This window comes from Botrytis porri, assembly GCF_014898465.1.
Source record: "Botrytis porri strain MUCL 3234 chromosome Unknown BPOR_006, whole genome shotgun sequence".
Classification (NCBI taxonomy): Eukaryota; Fungi; Ascomycota; class Leotiomycetes; order Helotiales; family Sclerotiniaceae; genus Botrytis; species Botrytis porri.
In genome coordinates, this window is record NW_024066080.1 from 2,436,548 (window position 1) to 2,453,233 (window position 16,686).

The 16,686-nt window shown below is 42.6% G+C and overlaps 4 protein-coding genes across 4 annotated transcripts; 1 reads left to right on the forward strand and 3 right to left on the reverse strand.

The window, feature by feature from the left end:
- Positions 1 to 545: 545 nt before the first annotated feature.
- EAF01_005240 (uncharacterized protein) lies at positions 546 to 1,685 on the forward strand (the record flags this gene model as incomplete). Its single annotated transcript, XM_038913495.1, has 1 exon — positions 546 to 1,685. One exon carries the CDS (start codon positions 546 to 548, stop codon positions 1,683 to 1,685), a length of 1,140 nt encoding a protein of 379 aa, XP_038771581.1.
- A 1,932-nt stretch (positions 1,686 to 3,617) lies between these two features.
- On the reverse strand, positions 3,618 to 5,834 carry EAF01_005241 (uncharacterized protein; the record flags this gene model as incomplete). Its single annotated transcript, XM_038913496.1, has 3 exons — positions 3,618 to 4,460; positions 4,510 to 4,974; positions 5,091 to 5,834. 3 exons carry the CDS (start codon positions 5,832 to 5,834, stop codon positions 3,618 to 3,620), a joined length of 2,052 nt encoding a protein of 683 aa, XP_038771582.1.
- Positions 5,835 to 6,938: 1,104 nt separating this feature from the next.
- On the reverse strand, positions 6,939 to 7,834 carry EAF01_005242 (uncharacterized protein; the record flags this gene model as incomplete). The annotated part of the gene is made up of 4 exons (XM_038913497.1): positions 6,939 to 7,003; positions 7,056 to 7,166; positions 7,318 to 7,465; positions 7,694 to 7,834. 4 exons carry the CDS (start codon positions 7,832 to 7,834, stop codon positions 6,939 to 6,941), a joined length of 465 nt encoding a protein of 154 aa, XP_038771583.1.
- A 622-nt stretch (positions 7,835 to 8,456) lies between these two features.
- On the reverse strand, positions 8,457 to 9,299 carry EAF01_005243 (uncharacterized protein; the record flags this gene model as incomplete). The annotated part of the gene is made up of 1 exon (XM_038913498.1): positions 8,457 to 9,299. One exon carries the CDS (start codon positions 9,297 to 9,299, stop codon positions 8,457 to 8,459), a length of 843 nt encoding a protein of 280 aa, XP_038771584.1.
- Positions 9,300 to 16,686: the final 7,387 nt, after the last annotated feature.

Genomic DNA, 16,686 nt, shown 5'->3' on the forward strand with positions numbered 1-16,686 from the left:
ATATCTAAACCTACCTAGTACCTAGATAGATATCTAAGCCTACCTTGATACATATCTAATCCAACCTAGGTAAAACATCTACTAATGTACTTCATGATTCAATGACTTCAGCCCGGCAGCCTTTTGAAGGTTTAGAAGAAGACCACTCACTAACTTCCTTTGACCTGATGTCTTTTCCTTTTTACCCCCTTTCATTGATGAAATGCAAATACCAAGAAAATACTATTTATCTATCTATCTATTCATTCTATTTATTCATTGTGGCAAGGGGTCAATACCGTTTTGACTGGGTAGTTGCAGGTTAAATGGTCCTATGTACTATGTTCAGGTACTTACTTTACTTTTGATGCACATGAATTATCGCTAAATTTAATTTTAAATCTTTCAGACTTCGACACAAAAGTACAGGCCACAAAATACCGACATAAATTCCAGTTCCCCTTCTCTCTCCCACCCTCTCTCTCTTTACTCTCTTTTCTGTTTTCAATCCCTGAGTCAAGCAGTAATAGTCAAGAAAGAAAGATTGCACAAAACATCTTTTCGTTATGTCTCCAGCCGCCCTCAATCCTATTGCGAAAACCTCATTCGAGGATCGAGGTTCGCAGACCAAACACCCCTTAACCGCCTACCTCCTCCGTCTCATGACCCTCAAGCAATCAAACCTCTGTGTCAGTGCCGATGTGTCTACTGCCGGCGAACTTCTCCGATTAGCAGATTCCGTCGGTCCATCCATCGTCGTCTTGAAAACCCATTATGATCTCAGCAACAACTGGGACTACAACCCAACCACCGGCACCGGAGCGCGCCTCAACCGACTTGCCCGTCGTCACGGATTCCTCATATTTGAAGACCGAAAATTCGGTGACATTGGAAATACCGTGCAATTACAATATACCGAAGGCACGGCCAAGATCATCGAGTGGTCGCATATCACAAATGTCAACATGATACCTGGGAAAGCCAGCGTGGATTCTCTGGCCGAAGCCGCAGCACGATGGAGAGAGCGCAAACGTTACGAAGTCAAGACGAATATATCTGTGGGAACCCCCCGACCCGAAAGCATTGAAAGCGACGAAGATCAAATCACCACTCCCATAAATCTGAATAGCAATTCCAATGAAGTCACAGATTGTTCGCATGGATTAGAAGCACACGATGAGGCGAATATTGGACGCAAAGCTAGTATCGTATCTATCACCACCGTGTCGCAACATTTCGAGCCGGCCAACTCGCCACGCTCGCGCATCGATTTCGATATCGAGGAAGAATCATATCCGGGAATCGATGAGGCCCCTTTGGAAAGAGGCCTTTTGATATTAGCACAAATGAGCAGTGCGGGAAATTTCATGACGAGGGATTACACAAATGCGTGTGTAGACAGTGCAAGGGAACATAGAGATTATGTCATGGGATTCATCTCTCAGGAAACATTAAATACGGATCCGGATGATGATTTTATTAGTATGACTCCCGGATGTCAATTACCGCCTGAGAATGACGAGGATGCGGAACTGGAGGGTGATGGAAAGGGACAACAGTATAATACTCCAGCAAAATTGGTAGGGTTAGGTTGTGATATTGTTATTGTAGGAAGAGGTATTATTCGCGCTGGAGATCCAACGTGGGAAGCGGAGAGATATAGGAGGAAGGCTTGGGAAGCATATCAAGAGAGGGTTGGAGCTTAAGGAAAAGAGAAGAAGCAAAGTCTTAGGCGAATGGAAGGTTGATGGGAGCTTTTGTTAAGGAAAACAATTTTATTCATAGGAGTACAATGACGAGATGTTCGTCGATCATGTTGCACAAGGAACATATGGGTAGTAAGAAATGATAAAAAAGAGTTGGAAATTTCCATATATAGCTTATTTCTTCATTTGAGAAATTCAAGTTAGATACCCGTCAAAACATGTTTTTGTTTTTGTTTGCTTTTTGATATCTTCGGTGTTTCCTTTTGGGGGCTGCAATTGCAGTCAGCTTCTGAGTGATTTCACTTCTTCTCTCCGTTATGGTTTTCTGTACTTGTGTTTTTAAGTTTTCTCAATAGTTTGGGACGCAATTAATGGTCTGCTGAAGTCACACATATTGTATCAATATCTCCTATTTTCAACCCCTCTTAAAGCCTCTTCACATATTCCAAATTGCCCTTCCATTCATCTTTCTTCCATATCCATATAACACCACACTCTCCTAAATACATCGGCTCAATGTCCATTTCCTGCTCTGTATATATTTCTGCATCTCTGCAAACAAAACAAATCCCATTCTTAAAAGAGTTCTAAGTGGTAGAAACACACCGCGGGGATGTGGTTGCGAGGTAAAGTAAATTCACCTCTGTTTTGGTGTCTCTCAAATCATACAAACACATCCTCCCCTTCCTCCATCAAGCGAGCGAGCGAGTGATTAAACAATCCACCGCCCACTATCCATCCAATAATCTACACCACCCACCAACCCACTCACTGGTCATAAAACCAATCAGTAAACCATCCTTACAAGTATAGTAGAATGGAGATATATTCTAGTCTCATATATATAGTTCCCTTCATAGGTGTTTCAAAGGTATTCCATCGGTATTCCATAGACACTCGTCATTCCTTATTCGTCTCCTGTGAATTTCAATGCTTACTAGATGAGTAGATTTTACGGAGGTATGATTTCACGATTTCATTATAGGGATAGAGTATTCTCAGTTGTGATATCATTTATGAATTGATGATTTCATAATGCTATGGTTCCATAGTGCTATGATTCTATGGTGTTACAGAGTTACAGAGTTCTAAATGAATGTATATGCAAATGCGAAAGTGGGAGTAGATGCAGAAGTAGACATACAAGTGGTTGCTGATTGATATTCATTTTTCTGTGTAGCTTATTGTATTTTGGGGGGCAGAGGGGATTCGAGTTTTGATCTCTCGATTGTTGGGTTTGAGTTTTGAGTTTGGGGTTCGAGATTGGAGATTGAGATTGAGATTTGACATTGGAGGGTTGGGTTGGGTTTGGGGTTGAAATTTGAAATTTGGAATGGATTTGGGTGTGAGGTTTGGGTTTAAAATATATATGTGTGTATATGTATATGAGATTCCTTTCCGCTCTAGTAGTGATGGAAATTGGATCGATATAGAGTATATAAGAGAGAGAATCTATCCATCTATTCACCTACGAATACATGAGGAATGTATGTATATAAATGAATGAATGAATGAATGACTATAACTTATAAATCATGAGTTATAGATTATAAATAAGGAATAGACAATATGGATTTATATCAATATCAATCTCAACACTTCAAGATACACACTTTCATTTTTCAGAAGTTTGTCTGTTTGTGAAATGGATATAAATCCGAATATGAATGGGAATATGATCATGAAAAATGTAGATTTAAACTCAAAACTGTCATTTCGATTAATATATTCAGGATATCCAAATCCATATACATACATATATTCCTATCTACTAGTTACTGCTTCACTATCCAAGAATGGATGAGTTTCCCTCTATCCCGGGATCAAAACACAAAAACTGGGAACTTGGAACTGGTATCCAGATATTATTCCCATTCCTCTATTTCCTTTCGCAAACAAAATACAATATGAACCAGCATATACACCCAACCACTACGTAAGTACACCCTCTCCCCCCGTATTCACACCCCCATCCCCATCCGCATCCGCAATTCTCCTCCTCGCACTGGCACCAGCCACCCTATCTGCCTCTACCCTCCTCATCCTCACTCCCCTCCCCCTCCCACAACACCCCAATGCCAACGGCAACGGCACCACCACCAACGCCAACACCGCTTGTAAAACCAACGCATTATACATATTCCCAGGGGGCCTCACACTCCCATCATCACTTGACCCATCCGAAACACCCCCAGCTCTCAACTGATCACTCACAATAATTAAGATTCCACCCAACAACTGTCCCCCCGACCAACCAATCGTGCTCGTCACCTCCGGGGACACCGGATGCGTGATTTCGATTAAATATTCCAAGGCCACGGGCACCAGACTGAAGCTCGCCGCGCCCAGCAGCGAAAGAATGGTATAGATAGCCGCGAGACTGCGTGTTTGGGGCGCCCAGGTAAATGCCAGGTAGCAGATTCCCAAGATGGGGATTTGGATTTTGATAGCGAGGAGATAGGATTTTGTGCGGTCGATGAGAGGGGAGGTGATGGCGGCAGTGACGAGACCGACGACGATGAGGAGAGCCCCCGCGATACCGGCGTCGGTTTCGGAGAAGGAATACGGTGAGAGAATTTGGTTTATCAGGGAGGAGATACTGTTGAAGAGACCGACGTAGATCCAGAAGGGGAACATCATCATGTAGAATTCGGGGGATCGGAGGAGGAAGCGAAGAGAGGCGCCAAGGGCATGTTTTGGTTCTTCCGAGGACGCAGAACAGGGGGTTGGTGGTGCTTTGGGGACAAAGAAGGAGGGGATGGTTGCTATGGTGGACTATGTTGTAATTAGCATCGTAGAAGTAAAGGCAATTGTTCAAACTTACAATAATGGAAATGTAAAGCACCATATTCGGTATACTCCCCACACTTCCGGCCCAAAAGGGATCAATCAATTGTGCCAATGCGCCTCCAAAAGGATTAGCCAAACTCATCACCGCTGTCGCCGCCACTCTCCCTTGATCCGTAAACCACAAATCCGAATATCTCGTGGGTGCTGCCAATACAAACGGCTGAGCAATTCCCGTCAAAATTTGTCCAAACATAACTCCTCCAAAATTTCCATGCGGTCCCGATCTCGTAGCTCCATAGCGTATCCAATTCCCTAGTAGCAAAAGTACGGATGAAATAACAATAGCCGGTTTAGGTCCTCCATGATGCAGCACATAGATAACAAACGGACTAGCCAGCACGAATGCAAAAAGGAAAGCGATACTGAGCCAATTAATCGCAGATTCAGAGACATCGTAATGCTGCGAAACCGTCGTCGAGCTCGCAGAAAAGGTTAACCACTATGCGAAACCATATTAGCACATCTGCAACCACAACAGCAGACACCGCATCATGAATCCTCAGAACATGGTCGACGCACAGTTAAAACTATATGAAATTCTCTAGCAGCACTTACATCCCAGCTAACAATAACGTTCAAAAGAACCAATTGTACCAATCCAAACCACCTCCTCTTATACACTTTAAAATTCCCCGCATTCGCACCCCCAGCACCACGCTCCGAACTTCTTCTCCGCAATCCCTCATCCGCAACACCATCTCCGCCGACTCCACCCCTCCTCACACCCCCTTCCTCCTCATCCGGTAATAAATCATCCCCGCTATTCAACTCCGTCAAATCCAAATCATCTATATCCTCCACTTGATCTTCTGTTCCTCTCCCCTCCTCATTCTCCCGCCCTTTCGCAATCTCCGTATTCGACATTCCCGTCTGCGTATTCGTTCCATTCATTCTCTCCCCCGCCTTATTTCTAGACTTTTGTTTCGATCTTCCGCGTGGCTCTTTCATTGCCATCCAGCCTTTTGGCATACCGTGATGATAATGCGCTTCCTTCTCGATATTCCTCTCCCTATCTCCCTTCTCAATGATTCCAATTTCTCCAATTCCCAAATCCTCCCCTTTACCTTCTCCCCGCGCTCTATCTTTCTCTTTCTCTCTTCCCTTCTCTAAATCCTCTGTATATTCCTCGACACTATCCGCGCTATCTCCTCTACTTTCTTTCAAACCAACCTCCCGATCTTTTTCCTCGTCGCCGTAAATTTTCTCGTCTCTATCCGTATCGCTATCGTTAATTCTCTCCGTTTTCTCCTCTACCCTTTTTTCCAATCCATTCGAATTCAATCGTGTTTCTCCCTCCATCATCCCTCCTTCCAATCAGCCCAGTGTACGCGCAACGATAAGCTTGGCGGGGCCCGCTAGACTTCGGTTATCTAAGTCAATCTTCCGAATGTTTGACTTCCGCTGGTGTGGAGATGTATCAGGTGCACGAGTAGGATTTTGAGACAGAGGGGATGCCGATCAATAAGGAATATGAATGAAGTATTTCCCTCTTCGATTCGACTTTGTAAGCAGGAAGTATCAAGTACATGTATGTAGTGCAACAGTATACAATCTTTCATATCAAAGAAGATTGGATATCCACGTATCCTATCTACTTATCCCACAAACGAGATAGCTAAAGAGGGGATGCAACCCTCCACCCCCTCACCCCTCACTCCTCACTCCTCACTCCTCACTCCTCACTCAGGTATCTCGTCTCGTATGGTGTACATCCATATCACCCATATTGATACATCATATTACATTCAATTATCATTGGCTACACATCCAAACTCACATGCTCACACATAAGAAACAGTATACACAGAACATTCTAACCCCCCTCTGAATGGACCAAAAGATGAGGTCTCGTGGTACAGTACATTCAAACACAGGGACGAGACCAGGATACAATTATCCATTATCCGAATATATACAAAGCCCCGAAGTATGAATATCTATCTGTTTTCCAAGTTGAGAAGAAACCCGCGTGGGAGATAGAGTATTGAAGAGAGTACCTAGGCATTTGAATATGTGTACAGGTATTTTAGTCGATGCGTTTTGCTTGTGATGGTAAGTAATCTTTGTCACTCGAGAAAAAGATCCGAAATGATAAGAGTTCTAAATCTAAACATGATACGGAGGTATAAAATCAAGCAAATTCCAGAAATCCAAAGACAAAACATAAAGAGAACCAAAGTCAGTTCTATAATGATTCCTTTTCTATACTACATGCAATGCGTTCGGTGAAAAATGGAGATCTGATTTGATATGCAATGCAGTGCTCAAGAACGGATTTTGGTTTCATATTTGTACAATTCCGCCATCCTCTAACTTCTTCCCTTCTTCCCTCTCCCTTTATCTAAAAAGTTGATTTAGGTTTTGTGCGTAATTCCGTGATGTACTAGGTAGTCGGGCTTGGATTTACTTGAGGGTGTTCCAGAGCTTAGGGGCAGCGCAGGCAGTGGCGCAGTGTGCGAGATGGAAGACTGTAGTTTGTGTGTTAGTAGCTAAGGATGGATGGGAGTATAGGGTGCATACACTCTTCAACGCAGTCCTCGCCTGGGGTTTGTTCCTTGCCACTTGTGACTCGCTCAACACACTCGTCATAGTGGTGCTTATGAGGAGCACAAGCTGCTGATTCCTTACATTCTGTTGAAAATTAGCCTCTATTCCCACAATGAAGTGACTGTAGACCCGAAGCAGTTTCAAAAAAATTCCAAGCTCTCCGCATGAATTGCAGTTGTTGAAATTTCCCTTCTCTACCCAAAATCTGTTCCAGCATATGAATGTAGAACCCTACCCTCTTCAATCTTATCTTTTGGATCAACCATCTCCTCCTCATCTTCCTCCTCTTCCTCTTCCTCCTCCTCTACAGGCTCCTCATCCTTTGACTTTTCCTCCTCGGCGTCCTTAGCTGCTCTCTTGTCTGGAGTGGCTCCGGATGGATCCTATACACAATCTTGAGTCAGCACATGTCCATTCCAAGTATAAATGACAACTTCCAGGTCCTCCCAATCCCACCAGTAAAATCCGAAATCCCCGCACACATCAAAAAAGTATCTCATCCCCCTCCTTCTATTTGCCGTTTCCTCTATCCCGCCTAATTCCCAAATCCACATCCAATCTCATTCAAATTCTCCGGCAGACTCATAGTCAAAAGCCAAAACCAAACGTACCTTTACCTCGCCCTCACCACCGTCGTCCTTTTGCGCAGGAGTCTTCTCCGTACTCGAACCTCCAGAAACGGCCTCGGCCTCTGACTGACTCCATGGTGTAGCAGCCGATACAAGATCGCTCCAGCTGTCGAAGAAACCCATCTTTACAATCGATTTCGGGGATTCAAACCAATTGTAGTATGTTGAGTGTGTTGTGGTCTTGGTGGTAGAATGCTATCTAATACGGGTCAAAATCCAGCGTGTCGGATGAGAAATGATCCTCGCCAAAATTGAAGCCTCAGTTGCAATTGGTCGGATCTGATTGGTCGATGAAATTTGGTTCCTGGTTTTTCCGACATCAACTCGAAATTTATCATCAGTGCCAAATCTCATATCAGTGATTGATTAATAAAATTGTGAAAAGTACATAGGTAGGTAAATAAGTTACAAAGCATACAACATAATTGCTAATTGGTATCATTTTATATATATATATTTTTCATTTCTCATGATATACTAGCTATTTCAGACTATTTTAGGCATCAATTCCATCTTGAAGCAATTTATCATCAACCTCTCAAAACGCCATTGCAGTGCTGCTTTATAGCCCCATTTCTGATCATAGACCGTGCCAAATCTTATGTGCAAATTTGTGATAGAAGAACGCCTTACCCCCCTCCATAGATGTCCTACCTTTCCAGTATTCATTTATTCATGACTTCGTAATACCCGATGTAACAAAACATATGTAACACAACATTCTATATATGTCGCTTACCCCCTCTCATTGTCTCTCGGCCTGCTCTCGTAGTCGCTGATCCAGGTCCACCGAAACGGCTTGTGCTTGTGCTTCTTCATAATCTGGAGGGGGCTCAGCTGGCGCGGTGAAGGTCTCGGGCCGTGAACTTCCAGTTGTGCTTGATACCCCGCTATCTCGAGCTACCTCAGGTGCTTCATCTGTAACCTCTGTCGCAGCTTCATAAGCAGGTAATTGCTCTAAATCCATGTTCGCCAAATCTACTCCACTCGTTCCCCTTCCCCCGTGTTCGCGTGCGACACTATAAACTTGGTATAGACGCTCCTTTATTTGCTCCAAACAAGAATGAAAATCGAAAGCCCCGCCTTCTCTGAATGTCATCTTAAGCTCAACCAATGGATAGTCTGGAGGAATTCCACCTCCCGAGACCGGCTTGCAGAGAGCCGTCCAGTAATTGGCGCCGAAGAATGGCGCACGAACATAGCTATCTTGCAAGTTGAGAATTGGCGAAGAAAATGATTGAAGTTCGGGAGTAGGTGTACTTGGAAGATAAATTATCTTCACGGGAATCAGCAAATAGTCCCAAACATGCGGAAGCAGAATAGATGCACCTACTCGTTGGTTACTGATATAGACAACCCCAGCGTCACTTTTGGCTGAATATGGCTCTGCGCCAGGAGGGGTAGTCGTTGTAGAAATTTGTAAACTCGTTCGAGGGGGTGAAGTATAAAGAATTCGTTCATTGGGAAGTTTGACGAATCCAGCCTCATTAGAGGTCATTACCCAACTTTTTTCGCGGGTAGATTTTAGCATTTCTTCTTGTGCCATATGCAAGGCATAAAGATGCTGTTCTTGGTGAAAAGCATACATGATTGAGAAAGTGGAAGTAAAACAGACAAGAAATCGAGAGAGAAGATAGAATTGAAAATTGAGAATGAAGAAAAGGAAAGAAGAAAGTGACGGCAATGAAATACTATGCTACAGAAACCACCAGAGACGACTATTTACTTACTTGATTGACATTATTGTCGAACTGCCTACCGGAAGAGATCTTGTATCCGCTTTTGGTATGATAGGGTCTTTCAGAAGGTGTGGGTCGGCAAGCAGCAGAAGTTTGAATGCAACCGGTAGGTAGTTAGTTGACTGGTACGGAGAAGTTATTTGTGTAAGAAGCAGGGGAAATGGATCTCAGTATGTGAATGGGTAGAAGTGCTACAAGCGTGAGACCACAGTCGCAGCAATCGCCACGGAACGGTAAGAGGAGTGGGAAAAATGGAGTTGGACCCTTCCACGCTTTTTCCTATAATGACAAGCTAGGTTCTGATATGAGCGGGGGCAGATACCTTGGCTCTATGGGAGAGGGGATTGGATCTCCAATTCGATTGAGGCAATGATTGGTGGAAGAGCGCGTGCGATGCTTTAGCTTGGATGATTTTGAGAAAGTTTGGTGATTGGGAAAATGAATGGATGATCTGGCGGGCGTTGGAAGTTAGAGAGAACCTTTTGTTGTTGTTTTTGGGGGGATTTTCCTTTGGGCTGGCTCGTTGACTGGGGGGGTTTTCTGAAGAGAATTCAATTGGTAAGAATTATGGCGTGCGTGTTAAACCGGGCTTTTCTTCATTCCAACCTTAGGCTGTTATTTGTTGATTTTGGCTCTTTCCTGTTAAGTTCTAGAATCATAACCTTGTCACCTTGTTACCTTGTCACCTTGTCACCTTGTCGTCGGTTGTGTGTTGGTCTTCTAGACATTTATAGATGTACGGATGGATGGAAGTGAGGATACGAGAACCCAATCATTCGGTACCGTCTACTCAACATCTACCCAGTAGGCATGGCGAACTTGAGGATTGGCGGGAGTATTAGTAATAATAGCCCAATCCGTTGTATTAATAAGCTTTTACTATGTCTTATTTTACCCTCACTACAGTAGACTTTAAGAACCAACTTGACCAGTTGATCAACAACAAACCCACCTAACCAACCTGATCATCCAAATTGGGCATAATTTGGGATCAATAACTTCATTGTCAAATCACAACAGCGACAACAGCAACAGCAACAGCAACAGCAACAGCAACAACAACAACAACAACAACAACAACTCGACATAATATACACCAAATTAGGGGTTTCACTCACTTCTGTCTACCCTTTCTCTATCTTTTCTCTACCCTTTCACTACCCTTTCACTACCCTTTCACTACTCTTTCTCTACCCTTTCACTACCCTTTCTCTACCCTCTCTCTACCCTCCCTCTACCCTCTCTCTACCCTCCCTCTACCCTCTCTCTACCCTCTCTCTACCAATCAGCGTACCTCCCTACCTGTACACATCAATCCGAGTACAATGTAGCTAATAATAAGATCAAACCCCTCTCGTGGGTTCTCTCTTCAAAGTTTAAACACATTACCGGAGGTATGTCCTCCACACCAAACCAGTCGGATACCAGCTTTCTTCCCAATCCCATGTCTTTTCATCTTTTCCACACAAAACCATGTCATCGCTACCTACTCAGCTACTCACTTGTACCTACTCTTCCGTACCCAGCGATGCAACATCAATGCAAGACTGTCTGCACAGGAAGTACAAACAACGGACAATCTACTATCGACTATCACTTATCTACCACCAACCAAATCACCTAGCCCAAGTGCATATCAGGAGCATTATTAGGTAATATTTATGTACCTCAGGAAAGACCTTATTCGAGAATTCCCAAGTCGCATTTGACAATGGTCTCAGAGGTTTCGATCATTCATATTTCTTTGGTATGATGTGCGATTCATACCGTCCAGCGCACAGAAGTGGATTTTATTCCAGAGCTGAGGGTTGAATAAAATTCAAATCACGTTTTTGCATCTATCCTATCCCAACATCCAAAATCCCACTTGGCGAAAGAACGAGTAATAACCAACCATCCTTTTCTCTAATGGATACCAAGCCTGCGATGTCTTATGCAATACATCGTTTGAAGGTTTCAAACATACAGTTTTATCAACAGGCATTGTCCTTTCTAACTCAGAGCACACAGTCTTCATACAAGAGTGAAATATCAACATCGTCCGCTTTCCACTTTTCCCTCGTCGAAAATCGAATTCAACTGATGAAGCCGGTGAAGCCCAAACCTGAGGGATTTTCCAATACTAATCTACAATATTCATATCCCAATCTATATCCAAGATTGAAACATGGATAAAATGTTCTTCTCTTGTACCATTGGACAACTGGTGAGGAGAGCACATTAACCCTATCATCTTTCATGAACTCAAATCAAATCATTCATGTCCTGATCTACCAGAAGATCCAAAGGCTTTCAGATATCTCATCCTACCCTCCCTCCACTTGCCCCCAAAAGGATATCGAGCTATTGACTTCCGTATCAAAAAGCACAAATCAATCATGTCGTCATTTATCAAAGTCCCACCACCCAAGTTCCAACCTCAATTCCATCCAGAAAAACAAAACACACAAGTTCCTGATTATCATCTGTACATTTTCTTCTGAGAAAGGGTATCCCTCAGTGTAGGGATTTTTAATTGGATCTTCTTACTCGTCTTAGCGACTCCTTTCGTACTATTATCGCCAACTCTGTGTGAGGTGGATGATGGCATATCTCCTCCACTACCTTCTTGACATCTTTTATACTCCTGTATTGCATATCCTGCCGGAAAGCGTTTCTAGTTTGCTTCATCAACAGTTCAGTTATGTTTTCTTTAATTTTAGCATTCAAGTTTATTATAGACGAAGAAGTTTTCTGAGTATTTGATTCCATCCAAGAGGGATTCATCTATTTCGTAAGTGGTTCCATCAAAGGGTTGTTATAGAGTATATCAACACCTTTTAATCTTCCTCTCATCAATATTATACACATCTTTTTATATAATTTGACTCCTCATACTATTAGGAGAATAAAATGATAACATCAGTCTTTGTTTTCTATGATATAACTGCGAAGAGAAGGTAAAATAAAAAAAATGTATATATAATCTCCCAATGTCTAGTTGGACTGTGAAGAATGAAATACTTATTTCAGATCCTAGGTGTTAGGATTCTTCTTGGAGATGAGTATATAGCACATAGTAACCGTGTTTCTCGTTCAGAAGGCTTTTTGTTTATTACTTTCAAATATTTCATTTCATCTCAAGAAATGAAGTCACGGCGGTGTTGTCGCTTCACAGATCTCCTCTCTTCCCCCCTTTCCCCCTTTTCGTTTCTCTCGTCCTTTCTTATTTTTCTTTCTCTGTAACAACATAACCGCGATGAATATCACATCCACCAAATGACAATCCAACCAAATATCCCTAAAACATCAAGACACCGAACAACCAGATCAGCTTACTTGCCCACCAGCAATACCAATTCCCTACCATCTTCATGCCCACTTCCTATACTATCCCATCTCTTTTTAATTAATCTTACTACTCATTGATTCCACACTTGAACTAAACCTTAATATTTCAAATCCCTCATAAGTCTACCTTCCTATCGATGTCTACTTTTTATCGGCTTAATATCAAATGTCAACATCAACATCTACAGTAGTAGTAATAAATTTATAATCGATTCTGTCTATCCATAGCTAATGCTACACTGACTATACGATGTGCTTATACGTATCTAACTCCATGAAGAACAATCAAAACTTATTTCCTCTGGGATGTCCTTCGACTTTGTTGTGACAACCTTCCTCAGGTCCTCTTGTGTCTTACACTTATAGCCCGTTTATACCTGTATCCTTGAAGACGATGAGTCTGATAGTGCATTGTTTCCCCAATCTACGAGTTGGTAATTATTGTGTGTATGCGTATGCGTCTGTGTATTGCCACCTAGTCGCCGTGGTGGTGCAACGTTAATTTCATACGAATATGCAGATGAAGATTCAAGTTCGTGTTCGTGTTCGTATTTATATTTATATTCATATTCATATTCATATTCATGTACACCCACATATATCCAACATCAACATCAACATCGACAACCCAACCCAATATCTCAAACTCTAAATCTTAAGTGTACAATCAACTGAATCTCCTTCCCGTATATCTACATCTCCATCTACTAGATTTGCAGGAGTGAAAGGAAAATAGTTTATTATGTGTAGAGTATTCGGATGTGGAAGAGGTAAACGGTCTGGACTTTAGAGTAAGTAGTGGGTCGAGTGAGTAGATATGTAAGGGGGGGTAACCCAATAGAGGAGAGAGAAGAGAAGAGAAGAGAAGAGAAGAGAAGAGAAGAGAAGGGGTAAAATATTCGGCTGATGCTGTGTACCGAATTCGAACTCGGAAAATTTAAAATGGGTAGGAGGAAAGAAAGATAGATAGAAAGAAAGAAAGAAAGACTAGGAGGTACTAGAAAGGAAAAACTCGATCTATCTGTCCATGTGTCTTTCTTAAACACTGTTTTTAAACCTTTCAAGAGAGTTAAGTTCAATTTCTAATTCCGATTTCCTCGCCCCAAATCAAGATATCGAATGTAGGATATAGGATGTTCAGATTGATTGATATGCTCTCTTGGGATATTGGACTACCGAGGAGGGAGGGAGGAGATAGAGCAGGAAAACGGGAGAGAAAGTAAGGAGAGGAATGTGGGATGACTGTCCATTCATTTATTTATCTATTTATTCATTCATTCAATCATCTGTGTTGTTTACGATTTCGAGACGAATGAATGGCGGATGCTAGATGCTGGATGTTGAATGCTAAATATTCGATCATCTAATTGTTGATATGGCATCTCTGGGATTTCTGGGGATTACCTCGTGAGTTGGTTGGATTTATGTACGGTGTACAATACAATAGTAATAGTATAAGATCTGAGGAAAGAAGGAGAAGGAGAAGGGGAAGAAGAAGAAGAAGAAGAAGAAGAAGAAGAAGAAGAAGAAGAAGAAGAAGAGAGGGGTGATAGTATATACTGGTAGTTCTTTTTGGGAGGGGTAGAGGAAAGAGAGAGGGTAGAGATAACAAATTAATATGGATTTGTGTGTGTCTAGTATGTGTCTAGTATGTTTTTTTTTACAAGATATCTGGATTAAATGGATGGTGTGGAGATATATTGGGTATGTTGAGTGTATATGTGAAATAGGGGGTTTGTGGGGGGCTGAGGGAGTTGAAGAAGTAAGATGAGAGAAAGGGTATAGAAGGAAGATGGGGTAAATAGAAAGAGATGGTTTGACTTATTTTAATGTTTAATATATGAGAGAATAGGAGGATGGAAGATTCAAAATAGGGAGATGATGATTATGAAAAGGGTGAGGGTATTGAGAAGAGGGGAAGGAGATGTTATAGAATTTGATAAGAGAGGTTTAAGAGGAGAAAAATAGGAAGATGAAAGAGTAGGTGTATGAAAAAGAGGAGATTCTAAAAGAGGTGTAATTTGAGGTTTGTATTTAAGAGATGGTGGGGGATTATCAGAATTTAAAGGATGGGTTTAGAAAATGGGGTTTTAGGTTAGGAGATGAGGAGGTAGGAAGGTGGGTAAGCAGATAGGTGGATGAGATAGTGAGGAGGTAGGGAGTGAAACACAAGCTAGACTAGAGATTCAGATTGAAGAATTTAAAATGCAGGGCTGAGGGACGAAGAAAAAATAACTACTTGAGGAGTGGGTGTTTGCAGGAAAAGGCTAAATATAGTATGATTGAAGATGGAGATGGGGATGGGGATGGGGAGAAGAAGGGTGTGGATAGAGTGAGATGAGGGAAGACGATTGATTGAGGATGGGTGTTCGAATAAGGAAGGTTGTATGGGGAAGAGGGGAAGGAGATGAGGGCATTTGAAAGAGGGGTATGGGAGGAGGGGTGGTTATATGAGTGGAAGCGAGAGGGGTCAAAAGAAGAAAAGTGAGAAAGGAAGGAGAGATATAAAAAACAAGAAAGGGAAATATAAAGAGGAGATCTAGTAGATAAGATATGGGAGAGGGGAGGAGGGTTAAAAAGAGGAAGGAGGGAAAGAAGGAGAAGTTATTGAAGGTATGAGGGGGTAGATGATAGAAGGGAAGGGTAGATGGGAAAGAGGAGGGGTATGAAGAAGGGGAAGGAGCAAGTACAGAAGAGAATAAGGGGAGAGGAATAGGGGGAAAAGAGGAAAGGAAGGAACGCGGTAAAAATGGGGAAAGAAAGGAAAAGAAAAGAGGGGACAGAGGGGTAGGAGATTAAGGAGGAAATATTAAAGAAGAGGGAATGAGAGGAGTGGAGGGGTAGTGGGGGTAGTAAGAAGAGGGGATGTGAAAGGGGGGGATAGAAAAGGAGGTGTAGGAGGGGCAATTGAGAGAAGAGGAAAGAGGGGAAATAGCAGAAGAGAAGAGGGGTAGAAAAGAAGGGGAAGGAGGAAGAGCGGGGTAGTGAGAAAAAGAATGAAGAAGGGAAAGTAAGAGAGGAGGGGTAGCCGAGAGGGGTGGTTGATAAGGGGAGATATGAGGAGTAATAAAGAAGGGGCAAAAGAGGGGGAAAAGAAGGGAGAAAAGAGGGGGGAGGAAAGGAGGGGGAGGAGAAAGAGAGGAGTTATAGTAGGGGTAGTTGAGGAGAGGAGATACAAGGAAGCAGTAAAATGAGGAGTAATAAGAGGAGGGGGAAAGAGAAGAGATAAATAAAGAGGGGTAACGAGAAGAGGGATAGGAGTAGGGGGTAGGTGAGGAGGAAAAAGTGAGGAGGGGAAGGAAGGATATAGGGGGAATGTAATAGAAGGAAAGGAGAGAGTATAAAGAGTGATAGGAGAAGGGGTAAGAGAAAAGGGATAGAAGTAGGAAATTAAGAGAAGGAAAACAGATAAAAGAGAAGGGGTTGAGAGGAGCGAAAAGATTACGGGTAGTAAGAGGAGAGGAAGAGAAGAGGGGGATGAAAGGGTAGTGAGGGGGAAATGAGGGTAATGTGAGGAGGAGTAGAAAAGTGGGAAATGGGAGTAGAAAAGGAGCGGAAGTGAAAGGGAAGTAACTGTGAAGGGGATGTGGGAGGGAATACAAAGGAAGGGAAGTGAGATGGGCAATTAGAGGAGTAGCTGAGAGGGGTAGATGAACAGGAGTAGATGAAGAGGGATAGCTGAGGAGGGGAGATAAGAGGGGTAGCTGAGGAAATATACAAGAAGGGAAAAAACCGCATAAAATCCGATTTCGATTCCCCTTTCCTTTCCCCATCCCCCACAAGATCCACACACAACAAAGTTCAAACACGCATACACATACACATACACATATACCAAAATACTCGACTTCCAAACCCCAATTTTCTTAATAATAAAAAAGACCAAAAAAGACCAAAAAAGACCAA